Here is a 14942-nt window from a genome sequence, read left to right as displayed (position 1 = left end):
ATAGGCAGCATTTTTCTTCCTCCAAACACAGCGAGTTGAGTTAATGCCAAAGAGCTCTATTTTGGTCTCATCAGACCACAGCACCTTCTCCCAGTCACTCTCTGAATCATTCAGGTGTTCATTGGCAAACTTCAGACGGGCCTGCACATGTGCCTTCCTGAGCAGGGGGACCTTGCGAGCCCTGCAGGATTTTAATCCATTGCGGTGTAATGTGTTTCCAATGGTTTTCTTGGTGACTGTGGTCCCTGCTAATTTGAGGTCATTAACTAACTCCTCCCGTGTAGTTCTAGGATGCTTTTTCACCTTTCTCAGAACCATTGACACCCCACGAGGTGAGATCTTGCGTGGAGCCCCAGAGCGAGGTCGATTGATGGTCATTTTGTGCTCCTTCCATTTTCGAACAATCGCACCAACAGTTGTCACCTTCTCTCCCAGCTTCTTGCTAATGGTTTTGTAGCCCATTCCAGCCTTGTGCAGGTCTACAATTTTGTCTCTGACATCCTTGGACAGCTCTTTGGTCTTTCCCATGTTGGAGAGTTTGGAGTCTGCTTGATTGATTGATTCTGTGGACAGGTGTCTTTTATACAGGTGACTAGTTAAGACAGGTGTCCTTAATGAGGGTGACTAATTGAGTAGAAGTGTCTAACCACTCTGTGGGAGCCAGAACTCTTAATGGTTGGTAGGGGTTCAAATACTTATTTCACTCAATGAAATGCAAATCAGTTGCTATCTTTTATTTAAAGTTTTTTTTTCGATTTTCCTTTTGATGTGCTATCTGCCACTGTTACAATAAACCTACCATTGAAATGATACTGTTCTGAGACTTTTCATTTCTTTGTCATTGGACAAACTTACAAAATCAGTGAGGGGTCAAATAATTATTTCCCCCACTGTATTAGTTTTTTGTTAAGTTGCCTAATAATTATGCACAGTAATAGTCACCTGCACACACAGATATCCCCCTAAAATAGCTAAAACTAAAAACAAACTAAAAACTACTTCCAAAAATATTCAGCTTTGATATTAATGAGTTTTTTGGGTTCATTGAGAACATGGTTGTTGTTCAATAATAAAATTAATCCTCAAAAATGCAACTTGCCTTATAATTCTGCACTCCCTGTAGTTTCCTATTTTTCCTCTCACCTTCTCAACATTCCATTATGCACCCCCAATACTGAGACGATGTGCCCCCCAAAACTATACTGTAGAAACAGATAAACCCCCTGAAAATACTAGTTACACACAGATAGCGCCCCTTCAGGGGCGTAACGATCGCGGTCGCAGGGGGTTCGACTGCGACCGGGCCCGGCGGGGGGAGGGGGCCCGCTGTACTAACATGTAATGAAGCGCTGTGACGGGGCCCTGTACAGTGACAATGCCGGGCCCCGTCAGGGCGCTCCATTACATGTTTAATATTATGTGGGGGATGTTTGCGCAGAGGGGGGGAGGAGGAAGAGGGGGGACGCGCGCACTCACTCACATACACTTGGCCCGGCAGTTCTTGTCACTGCCGGGCTGTCTCCAGATCCTCTAGCGCTCCCTCTGCTGGCCGCACATCGCGCTGCTGGCTGTGGGAGGAGCTCTGAAGGCCCGGGAAACTGCCTTCAGTACAGCCAGCAGCGCAATGTGAGTGTGGCAGTGCAACATCAGGGAAGAGGGTAAGTATGTGTTTTTATTTCTTTTCCTAACACTGCAGACTGGGGGCAAAGGGGAAGGGGGGGGGGGGGCACAAAAGTGGGCATCTCTACTGAGGGGGCACCTAATCTGTCATAACTACTGTGAGGGGGGCACATATAAAGGCATAACTATGAGGGGGCACATATATCAACTACTGTGAGGGGGGCACATAATCTGGCATAACCACTGTGAAGGGCACATATGTGGGCATATCTAATGTGAGGGGCACATAATCTGGCATAACCACTGTAGGGGGGCACATATCTGGCATAACTACTGTGAGGGGGGCACATATAAAGGCATAACTATGAGAGGGCACATATGAAGGCATAACTACTGTGAGGGGGCACATAATCTGGCATAACCACTGTGAGGGGCACATATGTGGGCATATTTAATGTGAGGGGCACATAATCTGGCATAACCACTGTAGGGGGGCACATATCTGTTCATAACTACTGTCAGGGGCACATAATCTGGCATAACTACTGTGAGGGGGCACATATCTGGCCATAACTACTGTGAGGGGGAACATATCTGGCCATAACTACTGTGAGGGGGCACATATCTGGCCATATCCACTGTGAGGGGCACATATCTGGGCATAACTACTGTGAGCAGGCACATATCTGGGCATAACCACTGTGAGCGGGCACATATCTGGGCATATCCACTGTGAGGGGCACATATCTGGGCATAACTACTGTGAGGGGGCACATATCTGGCATAAATACCGTGAGGGGGCACATATTTGGCATAACTACTGTTAGGGGGCACATATTTGGCATAACTACTGTTAGGGGGCACATATCTGGGCATAACTACTGTGACAGGAACAAAGGTGGGCATAACTGCTGTGAGGGGCCACAAGAAAGACATAACTTTTGTGAAGGGACCACAAGGTGGGCTTAATTACTGTGAAAGGCCACAAGGTGGGCATTAGTACTGTGAGGGGCCACAATGTGGGTATTAGTACTGTGTGGTAGCACTTAGGGGAAATGTCCTAAATTACCCTGCTATACATTGGTATAGCTCAGTCTACCAGGCCAGCACAGCGCCCCCCTGCTGGTGATTTCATAGGGGCAGTCACCATCCCTTCCTTATGTGATTATTCTTTTTTTTCTCTATCACCACAGGGACCTTGTTCTGGATCCAGTGGACATGACGCTGACGCCAGCAACACCCTGGATGAGGTAGGACCAGATTTTATTAGGACCGGGTTAGTGTAGCCATGCATTGGGCTTAGGGCTCTTTAACACAGGCGGATCCCGTGTGGCTAATCCGCTGTGTGAAAGAGAGCCAAGCCCCGCTCCGGACAGCAGAGACACGGAGCAGTAACATAATTGATAATGCTCTTTGCCTCTCTATGATCGTTTTGCTACAAAATCACAGTGACAACTTTATCTCACTTTGATTTTGTAGTAAAAAGGTCACAGAGAGGCAAAGAGCATTATCAATTATGTTACTGCTCCGTGCCTCTGCTGTCGGGAATGGGGCTTGGCCCTCATTCACGCAGCGGACTAGCCACACGGGAAAGAGCCCTTAGTAAGAAAATCTGCCGCTTCTTTGTAAAAATGGGGGGGGGGGCCCGATCCAAAGTTTGCACTGGGGCCCATAACACTCTAGTTACGCCACTAGCCCCCTTCAATAATTATTGAAACACAATGCCCTAAAAAATAACTGCACCCAGCAGTATTACTGGTAAAAAGTTGAATTGCATTATGGATTCCGTTACCACGGACCATAACGCAATTCTATGATGGAATGCATAACGGAAATGGGACGGATCCGTTTTGCAGCCCATAGACTTCTATTATGATGGAATAAATAGCGGAATGCCTCTAAAGGCATTCCTTCATGCATTCCATCATAGAATTGCGTTATGGTCCGTGGTAACGGAATCCATAACGCAATTCACCTTTTACCAGTAAACGAAGAGTGAACGAATTTCAAAATATGCAATTCGCTCATCTCTATATGCAATAGTATAGTATTTATTTTTTAAATCAGATTAACTGATCTGTTAAAATAAAAAAAAATTAAGAAGTATGTCTGTCCTCCCACTGACACAACCTTTGTCCAAAAATTCAACCAATCACAAGTCACTTTCCTTGTTCCCAGGTAACCCATGTAAAACATGATCATTTTTTATCACCCAAAAAAAGCAGATGTAAAGTGATGAATCAGTTTTTGGAATGGATCCAATTTGATTTGGATGCCTGAAACAAAAACAAAACAAAAACAAGAGACAAAAAGGTTTGTTCACATTGGGGCTATTGTTTTGCGTTCTCTGTTATAGGAGAAGAGCACATTAAACGTTTCCTTCCTTTTGGATCCACTTCTGGCTTTGGCTCCAAATACTGCATTGACACCTGCAAGTGTGAATCCAGCTGCTTAGGAGAAATATAAGTCCTTTATTCTTTTTTGGATTAATTCCTGGTTTTATCCATGTACACAAAGTGCAAATTTTCAATGCTTTTTTAAAGAGGTTTTCCATCCCCAAAAATTATGTTCAAAAATAAGAGTGCTGTGTAAAAATAAAAAGAGCAGTGCTCACCTCCCCCGCCTCTCAGTTTTTTTTGTCTGGCAATGACATCCCAACACAGGGGCATGTGACCACTGCAGGCAATCAGTGGTTCCAGCAGTAATCTGTTACAGCTGATGATTGGTTTCAGTGGTCACATGCCCCTATATCTGGATTGTGCATTAAGAATTCAGTAGCACAAATGTGTTCAATATGAAAAATAAAATAATTTACCTTAACTTTGGGACCACATTTGTTTGAGTTTTTTGGTTTTGTATTCTTCAAGCGACAGATTCCTATGCCTCCATGGTTATATTTGTTCATTAAAGGAGTTATCCAGGAATTGATAATGATGACCTATCCTCGGTCATCATTATTACATCGGCAGGGGTCCGCGTCCCGCTATCCCCGGCAATCAGCTCTTTCAGGGAGCCACCAGTTGTATGGTGGTTGTGCTTGGTATTGCAGCTCAACCCCATTCACTTCAATGGGGCTGAGCTGCAACCAGGCCATGTGACCAATGTACGGTGAAGTCACATGTCCTTGGAAGAGGCCACAGTGCTCACGGAATGCCGACCTCTTCTATCAGATGATTGTCAGGGGTCCCAGTTGTTGGACCCCCACCAATCTGATATTGATGACCTATCCAATGGATAGGTCATCAGTATAAATTCCAGGATAAGCCCTTGGATACAAAGGGATTCAAATAAAAGGCAGTTAACTAAACATTAACCTCTCACAACGTCAAAAAAGCATACAGTACTTTCAAAATTAAGGGTACAACTACATGGTGTTGTCGTGTCAAAGTTGTGATATGGGTGCGCTGAGGTTGAGCACGCGGCTGTACAAGCCACAGCGGACTCAAATGAAACTAAACCGTTTTGTTGGTCTGTATTGTTAATAGCTGCATGACATTGTGGGTGCCATCACACAGCAGTAATGCTAGCACTATCCAATCCGTGTTGTCAGTGCCAGACCATGCAGGGACACCCCACCTCGTAACACCCAGTTGGATTTTTGTTTCAGACTGTTAGCAATTTATTAGCCCCTTCATGGCACAGCATTATTACGTTTTTGCATTTTCGTTTTTCACTCCCTGCCTTCGCAGAGCCATAACTTTTTTATTTTTCTGTTCACGTAGACATATGAGGGCTTGTTTTTTGCCGGACAAGTTTCCTTTCTACTGGAACCATTTAAAGAGGACCTTTCACCCATTATGACAATGTGAACTAAGTATACAGACATGGAGAGCGGCACCCGGGGATCTCTCTGCACTTACTATTATCCCCGGGCGCCGCTCCGTTCTCCCGCTATGTCCTCCGGTATCTTCGTTCACAAAGTTATGGTAGGCGGAGTCTGCCCTTGTTCTGCTGTAGCGCTGGCCAATCGCAGCGCAGAGCTGACAGCCTGGGAGAAAAGAACCTCCCAGGCTGTGAGCTCTGCGCTGCGATTGGCCAGCGCTACAGCAGAACAAGGGCTGACTCCGCCTACCATAACTTAGTGACTGAAATCTCCGCCTACCATAACTTAGTGAGCGAAGATACCGGAGGGCATAGCAGGAGAACGGAGCGGCGCCCAGGGATAATAGTAAGTGCAGTGAGATCCCCAGGCGCCGCTCTACATGTCTGTATACTTAGTTCACATTGTCATAATGGGTGAAAGGTCCTCTTTAATATTGTATACGATGTAGTAAAGAAATGCAATTGTGCCATAATTTAATGGGTTTCATCATTACGGCATTATCTATGAAGTAAAATTGACCTTTATTCTCTGAGTTAGTATGATTACAGCGATACCACAGTTATATTGTTTTTCTTGGTCTAAATATTGGAAAAAAAACTTTGGAATTTTTTTTTATTTCCTTGCATTGCCATATTCTGACCCCAATAACTTTGATTTTTCCATCTAATCAGCTGTGGAGTGAACTGTAGTTTTTGTTTTGGAGTGTTTATGTCATTTTGATTACTTTTTGGGGGGAGGTGATGTGATGAAAAAACTGCAAATCGCCCATTTTTATTTTTTTTATCCGTTGTGGAGTTCAATGTACAAGATAAATACATTTACATTTTTAAATACATCAGGCATTTTGGGACACAGCAGTGCATATGACCTTTATTTTATATTGTTAATTTATTTTTACTATGGGAAAAGGGAGGTAATTAGAATTGTAATAATAAAAAAAAAAATTCAATATTTTTTTTTTACTTTTTTTTATTCCCCCCCTCTTTTTTTTTTTTAAAGCCTCCCTAGTGAGATTGGATATGCAGTCTTCAGATTGTTTCTCCCTTACAGATTAAAATGCAATGAATTGATATTGTAGTGTATGGCAATTTCTCTATTTTATTGTGCAACCCTGCCACCTGTAGGCCTCCATAAGAACTACAGCTGTAATAGCCTGCAAAGACAAATAATGATGTTAGTCAGTACATCCTAATGTGCAGGTGCGTGTCGCCATGTCTGAAAATACAAAATCAAACACAATTCAACATCACTCTGCAAACTAATGCTATACTCACTATATGAATAAATGCAAGGTTCTTAGCAATTATATTTTGATCATAATCATTTGTGCTTATCCACAACATCAAGGTGATCTCTTTTGGACAGGTACCTACACTAAATGCTATCTCTTTTGGTGTTGACTGACCTCCAATAAATTTAGGGTAGGCAGGCTCCACATACACACAACAAACCCACTTTGTATTATACCTTTCCTGGTGCCAACTGGCCTCCAATGAATACAGGCAGATAAGGCTTCAGATTTATACTGCACTAATTAAAATCAGCCTATGGGAAAGATGGGTTAGTTGGGAGTGCACGAGAAAAATTGAGACAGCCACACCTCCAAATACAGACTGAAAAGACAAAAAACAAAGTTGGCACATCTTAATTTGCAGCTACGCTGTAATAGCCTGGAACTCTTCCAGAACAAACAATTGCCCCAATCTCCAGGCAGAGCAGGCTCCGCGTGTGCAGAACTCCTGGGGAGGAAGCAGCCTCAGATTCCATGGTTACAGTTGACCAAGGCATCTGAGGAGTTAAATGTCTGCAATCGGCATTGATGCCGATCTCAGACATTAGCCCCAGATTTTTTCTGTGTGGAACAGCAGGCACCAGGAGACTATGCCGCCTGCTCCGGCGTGTGTGCCATCTTTAAAGAGACATCATGCACTATACATGTATGGCACATGTTGTCTAAGGGTTAATAAACTTTTAGCAGGAACAATAGAGGAATGGCAAAACATAGTTATAAGAGTACATGTGCCATAATTGTTATTACATGGGGAATGCAAGTACTTACTAAAACAGACATGTCAGGAGAGGTGACAGGTTCTCCTTAAAGCCAGGATCCCACATTTTGGGGGTTTTGCAATGCTTATTTTAATGTTTTGAGCAGGGGATACAAACGCCAGATGTTAGTCTAATTTCTGTAATAAAATTGTCTACAGTATACATACAGCATTTTGGTTTCTGGTTTTCTTGCTGTTTTGAGAGTGACATTTTTCCTTTAGAGATCTTTAAAAATGTCAAGAAAAATGTTGCAAAATACTGTAAAAGCACCACTAAATACGCTTGAAGAAAAAGGGCGTGAAAATGTTTGAAACACAAAAATGGACAACCCTTGGGCCTAGTTCACACAAACGTTTTTTTGCGAGTGTACGGGCCGTTTTTTTTGTGTTCCGTATACGGAACCATTCATTCAATGGGTCCGCATTAAAAACGGAATGTGTTCCATAAGCATTGCGTTTCCGCATTTCCGTTTTTCCGTTCCATACAAATTTAGAGCTTGTCCTATATTTGGCCGTAAATCACAGGTCGTGGCTCCATTAAAGTCAATGGGTCCGCAAAAAAAACGGAATGCATACGGAAAGGCATCCGTTGTCTTCCGTATCTGTTCCGTTTTTGCGGAACCATCTATTGAAAATGTTATGCCCAGCCCAATTTTTTCTATGTAATTACTGTATACTGTATATGCCATACGGAAAAACAGAACGGAAAAAACGGAACAGAAACGGGAACACAACAGAAACAAAAAACGGAACAACGGATCCGTGAAAAACGGACCGCAAAAAACTATAAAAGCCGTACGTTCGTGTGAACTAGGCCTTATAATATTGCGGCATTGCTGTTTGTCGCAGGCTAATGACCTCACAACTATTTCACTGGCCTGTGTGTAGCTTAGCACCATTCACTTAAATGGGGCTGAGCTGCGCTCAGGCCACATGACTTAGACGTGATCTCACTGGGCTGAGGGAAACAGCAAGAAGGCCATGGCACGCTGCCTTCTCCAACAGCTGATCTGCAGGAGTCAGACCCCCGACCGTCGGATGCTGATGATCAATCCAAAGCATAGATCATGAGTAATAAAAAGGTACAGAACCCCTTTAAGCTTCACATACAGCTTTTTGTGGAAAGAAAAATCATATTTTCATGGTGTTTATCATGGGGTTCTTGTTTTGCATTTTCAGTGTGGTCAGTCATATTTTTATTTTTACAAAATACAGCATGCATTAACCCTCGAAACACTACAAACGTTAGTGTAATATCCATTCACATAAGAAACAAAACAGTGCAAAACAAAAATGCACGTTACAGATGTAAAAAAAAAAAAGTGATCAAAAGTTCCGATAAAATTTGTGAAGTTGGCCTTAGAACATGGCCACACGGTCAGGTTTTGAAAGCCAAAATCAGGAGTGAATCATAAAAAAGAGAAAGTATAAAGGATGGATACGACTTCTCTTTTTTTAATTCACTCCTGGTTTTGGCTTCCGAAACTGCAAGCAGAAACCTGACCGTGTGGCCGGACGCTTCAGCTGGATTCCCACATATAGTTTTTGATGCAGTTTTAGTTCTACTTCCACAAAATCTTCATGTTTGATTCCAGCCTCCTGTATATTATACGTTTCTTCCTTACAAGCACTTCTCTTCTAGAAGTATCCCATGGCAATCATGTACTCTTAAAAGCAAGTATTAGTAGAACCTGGCAGAAAAGAATACCAGGGGGATGAAAGGGAATTCCCTTAGGGACTGTTTAACATCCTCACCCCCCACCCCCCTTCCCATTCTACCTCTTCCAGCTTAAGGTCATTCATTTAGTTAGCAATAAGGGAGGAGGGAAAGGCGAGCATGCTATATATCTTGTTTTAAAAGGTCTGTTAGTAGTGATTTATAGGACCAAGCCTCCTCCTTCTTTTCCCTCCTTGAATGCCCAGCCCTCCCCAATTTGGGGCTTGGCTGGTGAAACTTACACTCCTTTCAGACTGGCTAGAGTAGAGAGCTCAGATATTTATAAAACGACTGCTTGCCATACTTCTTCATTATGCCTACTCAAGCTTTATATATCAGTCAGACATGAAGAGAATCGGGAAGGAGATACAGTTAGGGACAATATGGTTTTAGACAGGTACATATAGTGCACCGGTAGGAGAAAAAAATATTATACACTAAATACTGTACTGATAAAAAGTGCAGATGAAAGAGGAATAATTTCAAGCTTTTTGGGGGAAGAGGAAGACAGGAATATTTACAATTGCAGGCATTGCATAAGGGCAAGTTGGAACAAGGGTTAAATCCTGCACAAACTGAGGAGGGGGGAGAGAAAGCAGAGCACAGGCTGCTCCTTCCACCCCCAGGGCACACTCACCCCTCCTGTGCTGTGTGCTTGGAAAGGAAGACTGTTACCCCTGTAGGGGCACTGGGTGAAGTCCTGTGTGTGGATTGAACTGTACTAGTTGCTGAATATGTTTTTTCTGTGGATTTTGGGAATTCTCTCCAGCCTGACCAGAGCGCAGAACTCTCCGTAAGTACTCCATATCTTTTCATATGAATGCTACTGACATGTATTTACCCTTTATAGGGTCTTGTAAGTTCACATCCACTAAAAGGATAATGTCGTCGTATTCACAGATTCTATAACATACATGAAAAAGTTTTGCTTAGTACGCTATGACATGCCTGATGATGGTAAATCAAGCCTGTTACTTTTGATGAACAAATGAAATATCTGTCAGGTTAAGTTTTAGACATAATTTACATGAATCTGCTACGACATGTTGCCGATTCGCATTTAGTGATCAAACTTTCAGTTCTATTCTACGTAATGGAGAGAAAGTCTAAAATATAGATTGTGAGCTTCAATGCAAGTGATGATGATGTCTGTAGAATATACAGAATATGTCAGCGCTATATAGGTGAGAGAAATGAATATAAAAGTCATATAAAATATGCAGATTTACAGTGCAGACCTGAAAAAGCTAGCTTTCAAGGTCAAGAGGTCAAGGGGTTATTGGCTTAGAGTCAGAGATAAAACCTCAAACAGATCTGAACTAGACTAGTTAACCTCTAATCATATTACTCCTGCATATCATACATTGTTTCCATTCATTATCTTTTAGATTTTCAGTATACAACCAGGGAAATGTTTTCACCACCACAAAAGAAGTTTCATCCATATACTATTTATTATAATTAGTATGTAAGAACCTTTTGATATCATGTCATGCTGCAAGATAATATGCAGAAACATGTAATGACTTATATGACATGTAGTTGCTATGTAACAGACATGAGGTCTTCTTCTAAGAGAGAACTTTTGGGGAGATTTATCAAGGCCGGTGTTTTCAATGAGGGTCTTGATATTCCCTATACCAGGGGATGAGTTTAATTTATGACAAAGCACATCTTCGGGCAGTCTGTACACCTAGAATGAGATTTCAATCATCATTTGGGCCAGGAACCTAGTGTAAGTGATGATAAATCTGCTGGGGTCAATGGCCCTGACCACATAACACCCCAGCCACACTTCCTTTTCAGAAAATGGCGGTAACATTTTTGTGGTTTGCAACTCTTTTATGCCTGATTTCTGATGTATGTTGATGATAAATCTACCCCATTGTGTACTATGCACAAGGAGAGGCACAATAAGGTAAGCAGGGATACTATCAGCACATTTTACTCATGTGGTAAAATTGCAGTAGTGCATTGAGCTTCTCATACATTTACCTGACTTCATCTATTACACATATTTTGTCAGACATTCATTTTAAAACTTAGTAAAAACTAAATGTAAGGTTCGTATTATTATTATTATCACTGGTATTATTAATATTTTACTGTCAGGATATCACGCTTGAAAGATAATCCTAATACTTAAGCTATGATGTTATTCTGCTTGAAATGTTTCATAGCTACGTGACAGACTTTCGACTTTAATGTATAATTGTAATTGTAATTGCAATTGTATTAAAAGAAAACCAATAAAAATTGTCAATATAAAAAAATTAAAAAAAATAAATGTAAGAAGTGGAAACTAAGAACTGTTAGGCCCCTTTCACGTGAGGTGAACGCATTGCACCCGCACTGAATTCAGACCCATTCACTTAAATGGGACTGTGTAGATGAGAGGTGATTTTCACGCATCACTTATGCATTGCGTGAAAATCGCAGAATGTTCTATATTCTGCGTTTTTCACGCAACGCAGGCCCCATAGAAATGAATGGGGATGCATTAAAATTGCAAGCATCCGCAAGCAAGTGCGGATGCAATGCGATTTTCGCGCATGGTTGCTAAGGAGACGAGGGATGAGTTACCCGGGACCCCATTTACTTTAATATTTTCCGTTATAACATGGTTATAATGGAAAATAATCGCATTCTTTAATTCAGAATGCTAAGTAAAAGGTCCATTGTGGGGTTAAAAATAAAAAAAAATGTAACTCACCTCATCCAATTGATCGCGCAGCCGGGCTCGTCTTCTTTCTTCTTCTCCTTCTTCTTGCAGGACCTGGCTGGAAAAGGACCTTCGGTGATGTCATCGCGCTCACCATGTGGTGAGCGCAGTGATGTCAGCGCAGGTCCTGCTGAATGAAGATAGAATTGGCAATGAGTTACATTAATTAATGGAACGAGGCGACAATGAAAGTTTCCGTCGTTTCCACAGTAAGAATAGGATGAATTCTAGAGATGTTTTTGAGGTGCAGACAAGCTATTAAATATAGGGGGTTAAGTAATAATCAGTGTCAAACATAACCCCAAGACAGCAGATGTGCTGCCTAGGAGTTAGGGTAGTACCACACATTAAGATAGAAATATCAAGTATAGGTAGGTAAATAGATGGAGAAACCACAAGAAATTAGGATTCTGAAAGATACAGTTTTAGGTAGAGAGAGGACATGATGTTAGAAACAGCTGACAGACAACCATTGGTGTTTTGTAGTTAGTATAGATAGTATAGTGTAGTTTTGTAGTAATGTGGGTGTGATATCAAAGGATAAGGTATATAGTTGGGTGTTATCAACAAAGAGATGGCACAGAAATCCAAATCTGCTGATAGTTTGTTGGATAGGAGCTGTGTAGAGAGAAAAGAGGAGAGGACCTAGGACTGAACCCTAAGGAACACCAGCAAGAGGAAGAGGAGAAGCAGAACCAGCAAATGATACACTGAAAGAGCAGCCAAAGAAAGAGTGAAAGAAAAAAAAAAACAAGAGCGCAGTATACTTAAGGCTAATAGGTTTAAGCACAGCAAGGAAGAGTTGATGGTCTACCATGTCAAATGCTGCAGAGAGATCCAGAAGAATGAGAATAGACTAGTCACTGTTGCATTTTACACTTTGGTAAGGGCTAGAGATGAGCAAACCAATTCTAACTAATTGAATTAATTTAAAACCAACCTATCTGTTCAAGATTCTCCACCTTCATCTTGATTAACAGGACCAGACATCTCACTTGGCCCTGTGAATCTTGTACCTGCACCATTGGACAAGATACCAGGAAAAAGACAGAGTTAGTTAGTAAGTAGTGACTACGGATGAAGTGGTTTTTTACAGTATAAATAAATTTCTGAAGTTATAATGCAAAGTCTCGCAAGACTTGGCGAAGTAATAACTTCGGCTCATCAGAGCCAATACATTCTAATACTGTACGTACAGTATTGCAATTAAGTTTTATGTGAATCGACTTCGGATGTTTCATCCGAAGTCGATTCGCTCATCCCTAGTAGTGACAGTTCTCCACAAGGAGAAATAGTACCCACTGGATGCTGACAAAGGCTTCTCACCCAGTTAAAACACATATCTCTTCTCTGCACTAATGAGGAGCAATTAGCCCAAAACAGATGTCTGCAGATGAGGTGCTGGCATTTTCCCAGAGGAGTATTGCTTGGCCTGTATGACTCCTTATGACTAAAATGCTGCTTCCATGTCAGGCTCTGGATATAGGCCTACACTCATGTTGGGCTCCTCCCCACTGGAATCCAGGAAACTCTGGTTTCCTATCAATAATCCATGATGTAAGTTTTTGGCAGTGATTCTGTTCACTGCGTCCCAAAGAAAACACACAAGCATAGGGGAAATGGGAAAACACAAGGGGGCAAGCTTACCTTACAAAGTGGTTCTGTTACTTGTTTTATGGGCTGTTTAGTGCAACCATTGTGATAATTTAATGGTTTTCCCATCACAGACTGGCCGTCACAATTCAGCCCCAAACTCGGGGGTTCTGTGTCTGTTGTCCTTCTCTCTGGCCCCCCATCCATGCCCCATCTCTGGCTCCCCAAGACATGCCTATGTGGCTCCCCAGCCATGCCTATGTCCTACTGTTCCCTGCCACACTTGTATCATTCTGGTCTCACTGCTGCTCCTACACGTGTGTCTCAACTTCTTAAAGAGCCAGCTCACCCCAATAAATCCCCTCTCCAGTCAATGTCCAGCTGCCACGGGCCTTTTAACAAACCTTCCCTCATCCTCCTAAATCCATATTGTGCAGGAGATCACTGCATGAAAATGCAGCTTTCTCCTCCACTGATGGGCAAACAATTGTCAGGAACGAACGCGGTCTTCCTGACAATCGCTCACTACATCGGGCCATTTGAAGGGATCTTAAGCAATAAGGTTATTTAGGTGGAGGTAGCTGCTAAGGTGTTATTTTGTCTCTTATGTTTCACCTGTTCTTGTTCCTGGCATTGTCTATCTCTTTTCCTGAGCTACTGTGTTGTCATAACTAATGACTCCAGACCATCTATAGTACTCTTTCTACCCTGACCTCTGCTCACCCTAATATGACTTCTGCATTCTATCTTTTTATATCCTGTGTCATCTGCTAAGTGACACATCGGCTGTTATTACTAAAACAATTCTTGGGGCCCAATTGACCTGGAGATTCTTACAGCAAAACCCAGATACATGTACTTGTGTTGATAGATTAATATAGGGAGTCCTTATACTCTACTCCCAGCAAATCCATTGCAACCCAGTGGGTCTGTAAGCCTTATATCATGGCATATCTACCACAGATGCCATTAATGTCTGATATTTATTTTACTCACTTATATTGCGCTGAAATATATTGCAGTACTGTACTTGTTTCCAAGATGGGGGTCTTCCATGCCATGGCTACTATGGGAGTTCTGAAAACGGTCAAACTTATTTACATGTCTATTTTTGGAGTTCCTATACAGTTCTGTTTGATTCTGGCACTACAATTCGGAATTGCCATCAGCAAGCCACAGGTCACTGAGCAAAGTCCATGCGCCTGTGAGAGACTTCTTTTAAGGTGGAAATGGCAATATCCAAGCCCAATCTTATAGTGACATAATGGGTCCACCGTCAAGTACAGATGTACACATGTGAGCGCACACATTTGAGAAATCACCATCATACTCCATCAATCTGTCGCTCATTGTGTCTTAAAAAGAATACCATGGGAAAGGTGTCATGACATCTTGCTTTTTATAGTGCCAAATAATTTT

General features: G+C 42.1%; 1 protein-coding gene across 1 annotated transcript in view; it reads left to right on the top strand.

Annotated features, from left to right (window-relative positions):
• The first annotated feature begins 9485 nt into the window (after positions 1–9485).
• The window catches only part of CPAMD8 (C3 and PZP like alpha-2-macroglobulin domain containing 8), a 177633-nt gene continuing 172176 nt past the window's right edge, over positions 9486–14942 (top strand). The window contains exon 1 of the mRNA XM_040417458.1: positions 9486–10001. Within this exon, the coding sequence (XP_040273392.1) occupies positions 9943–10001 (59 nt within the window). The 5' untranslated portion in view covers positions 9486–9942. The remainder of the gene's footprint in view (positions 10002–14942) is intronic.

The sequence above is a fragment of the Bufo bufo genome, chromosome 2, assembly GCF_905171765.1.
Source record: "Bufo bufo chromosome 2, aBufBuf1.1, whole genome shotgun sequence".
Classification (NCBI taxonomy): Eukaryota; Metazoa; Chordata; class Amphibia; order Anura; family Bufonidae; genus Bufo; species Bufo bufo.
This window is presented reverse-complemented; position numbering and strand designations above follow the sequence as displayed.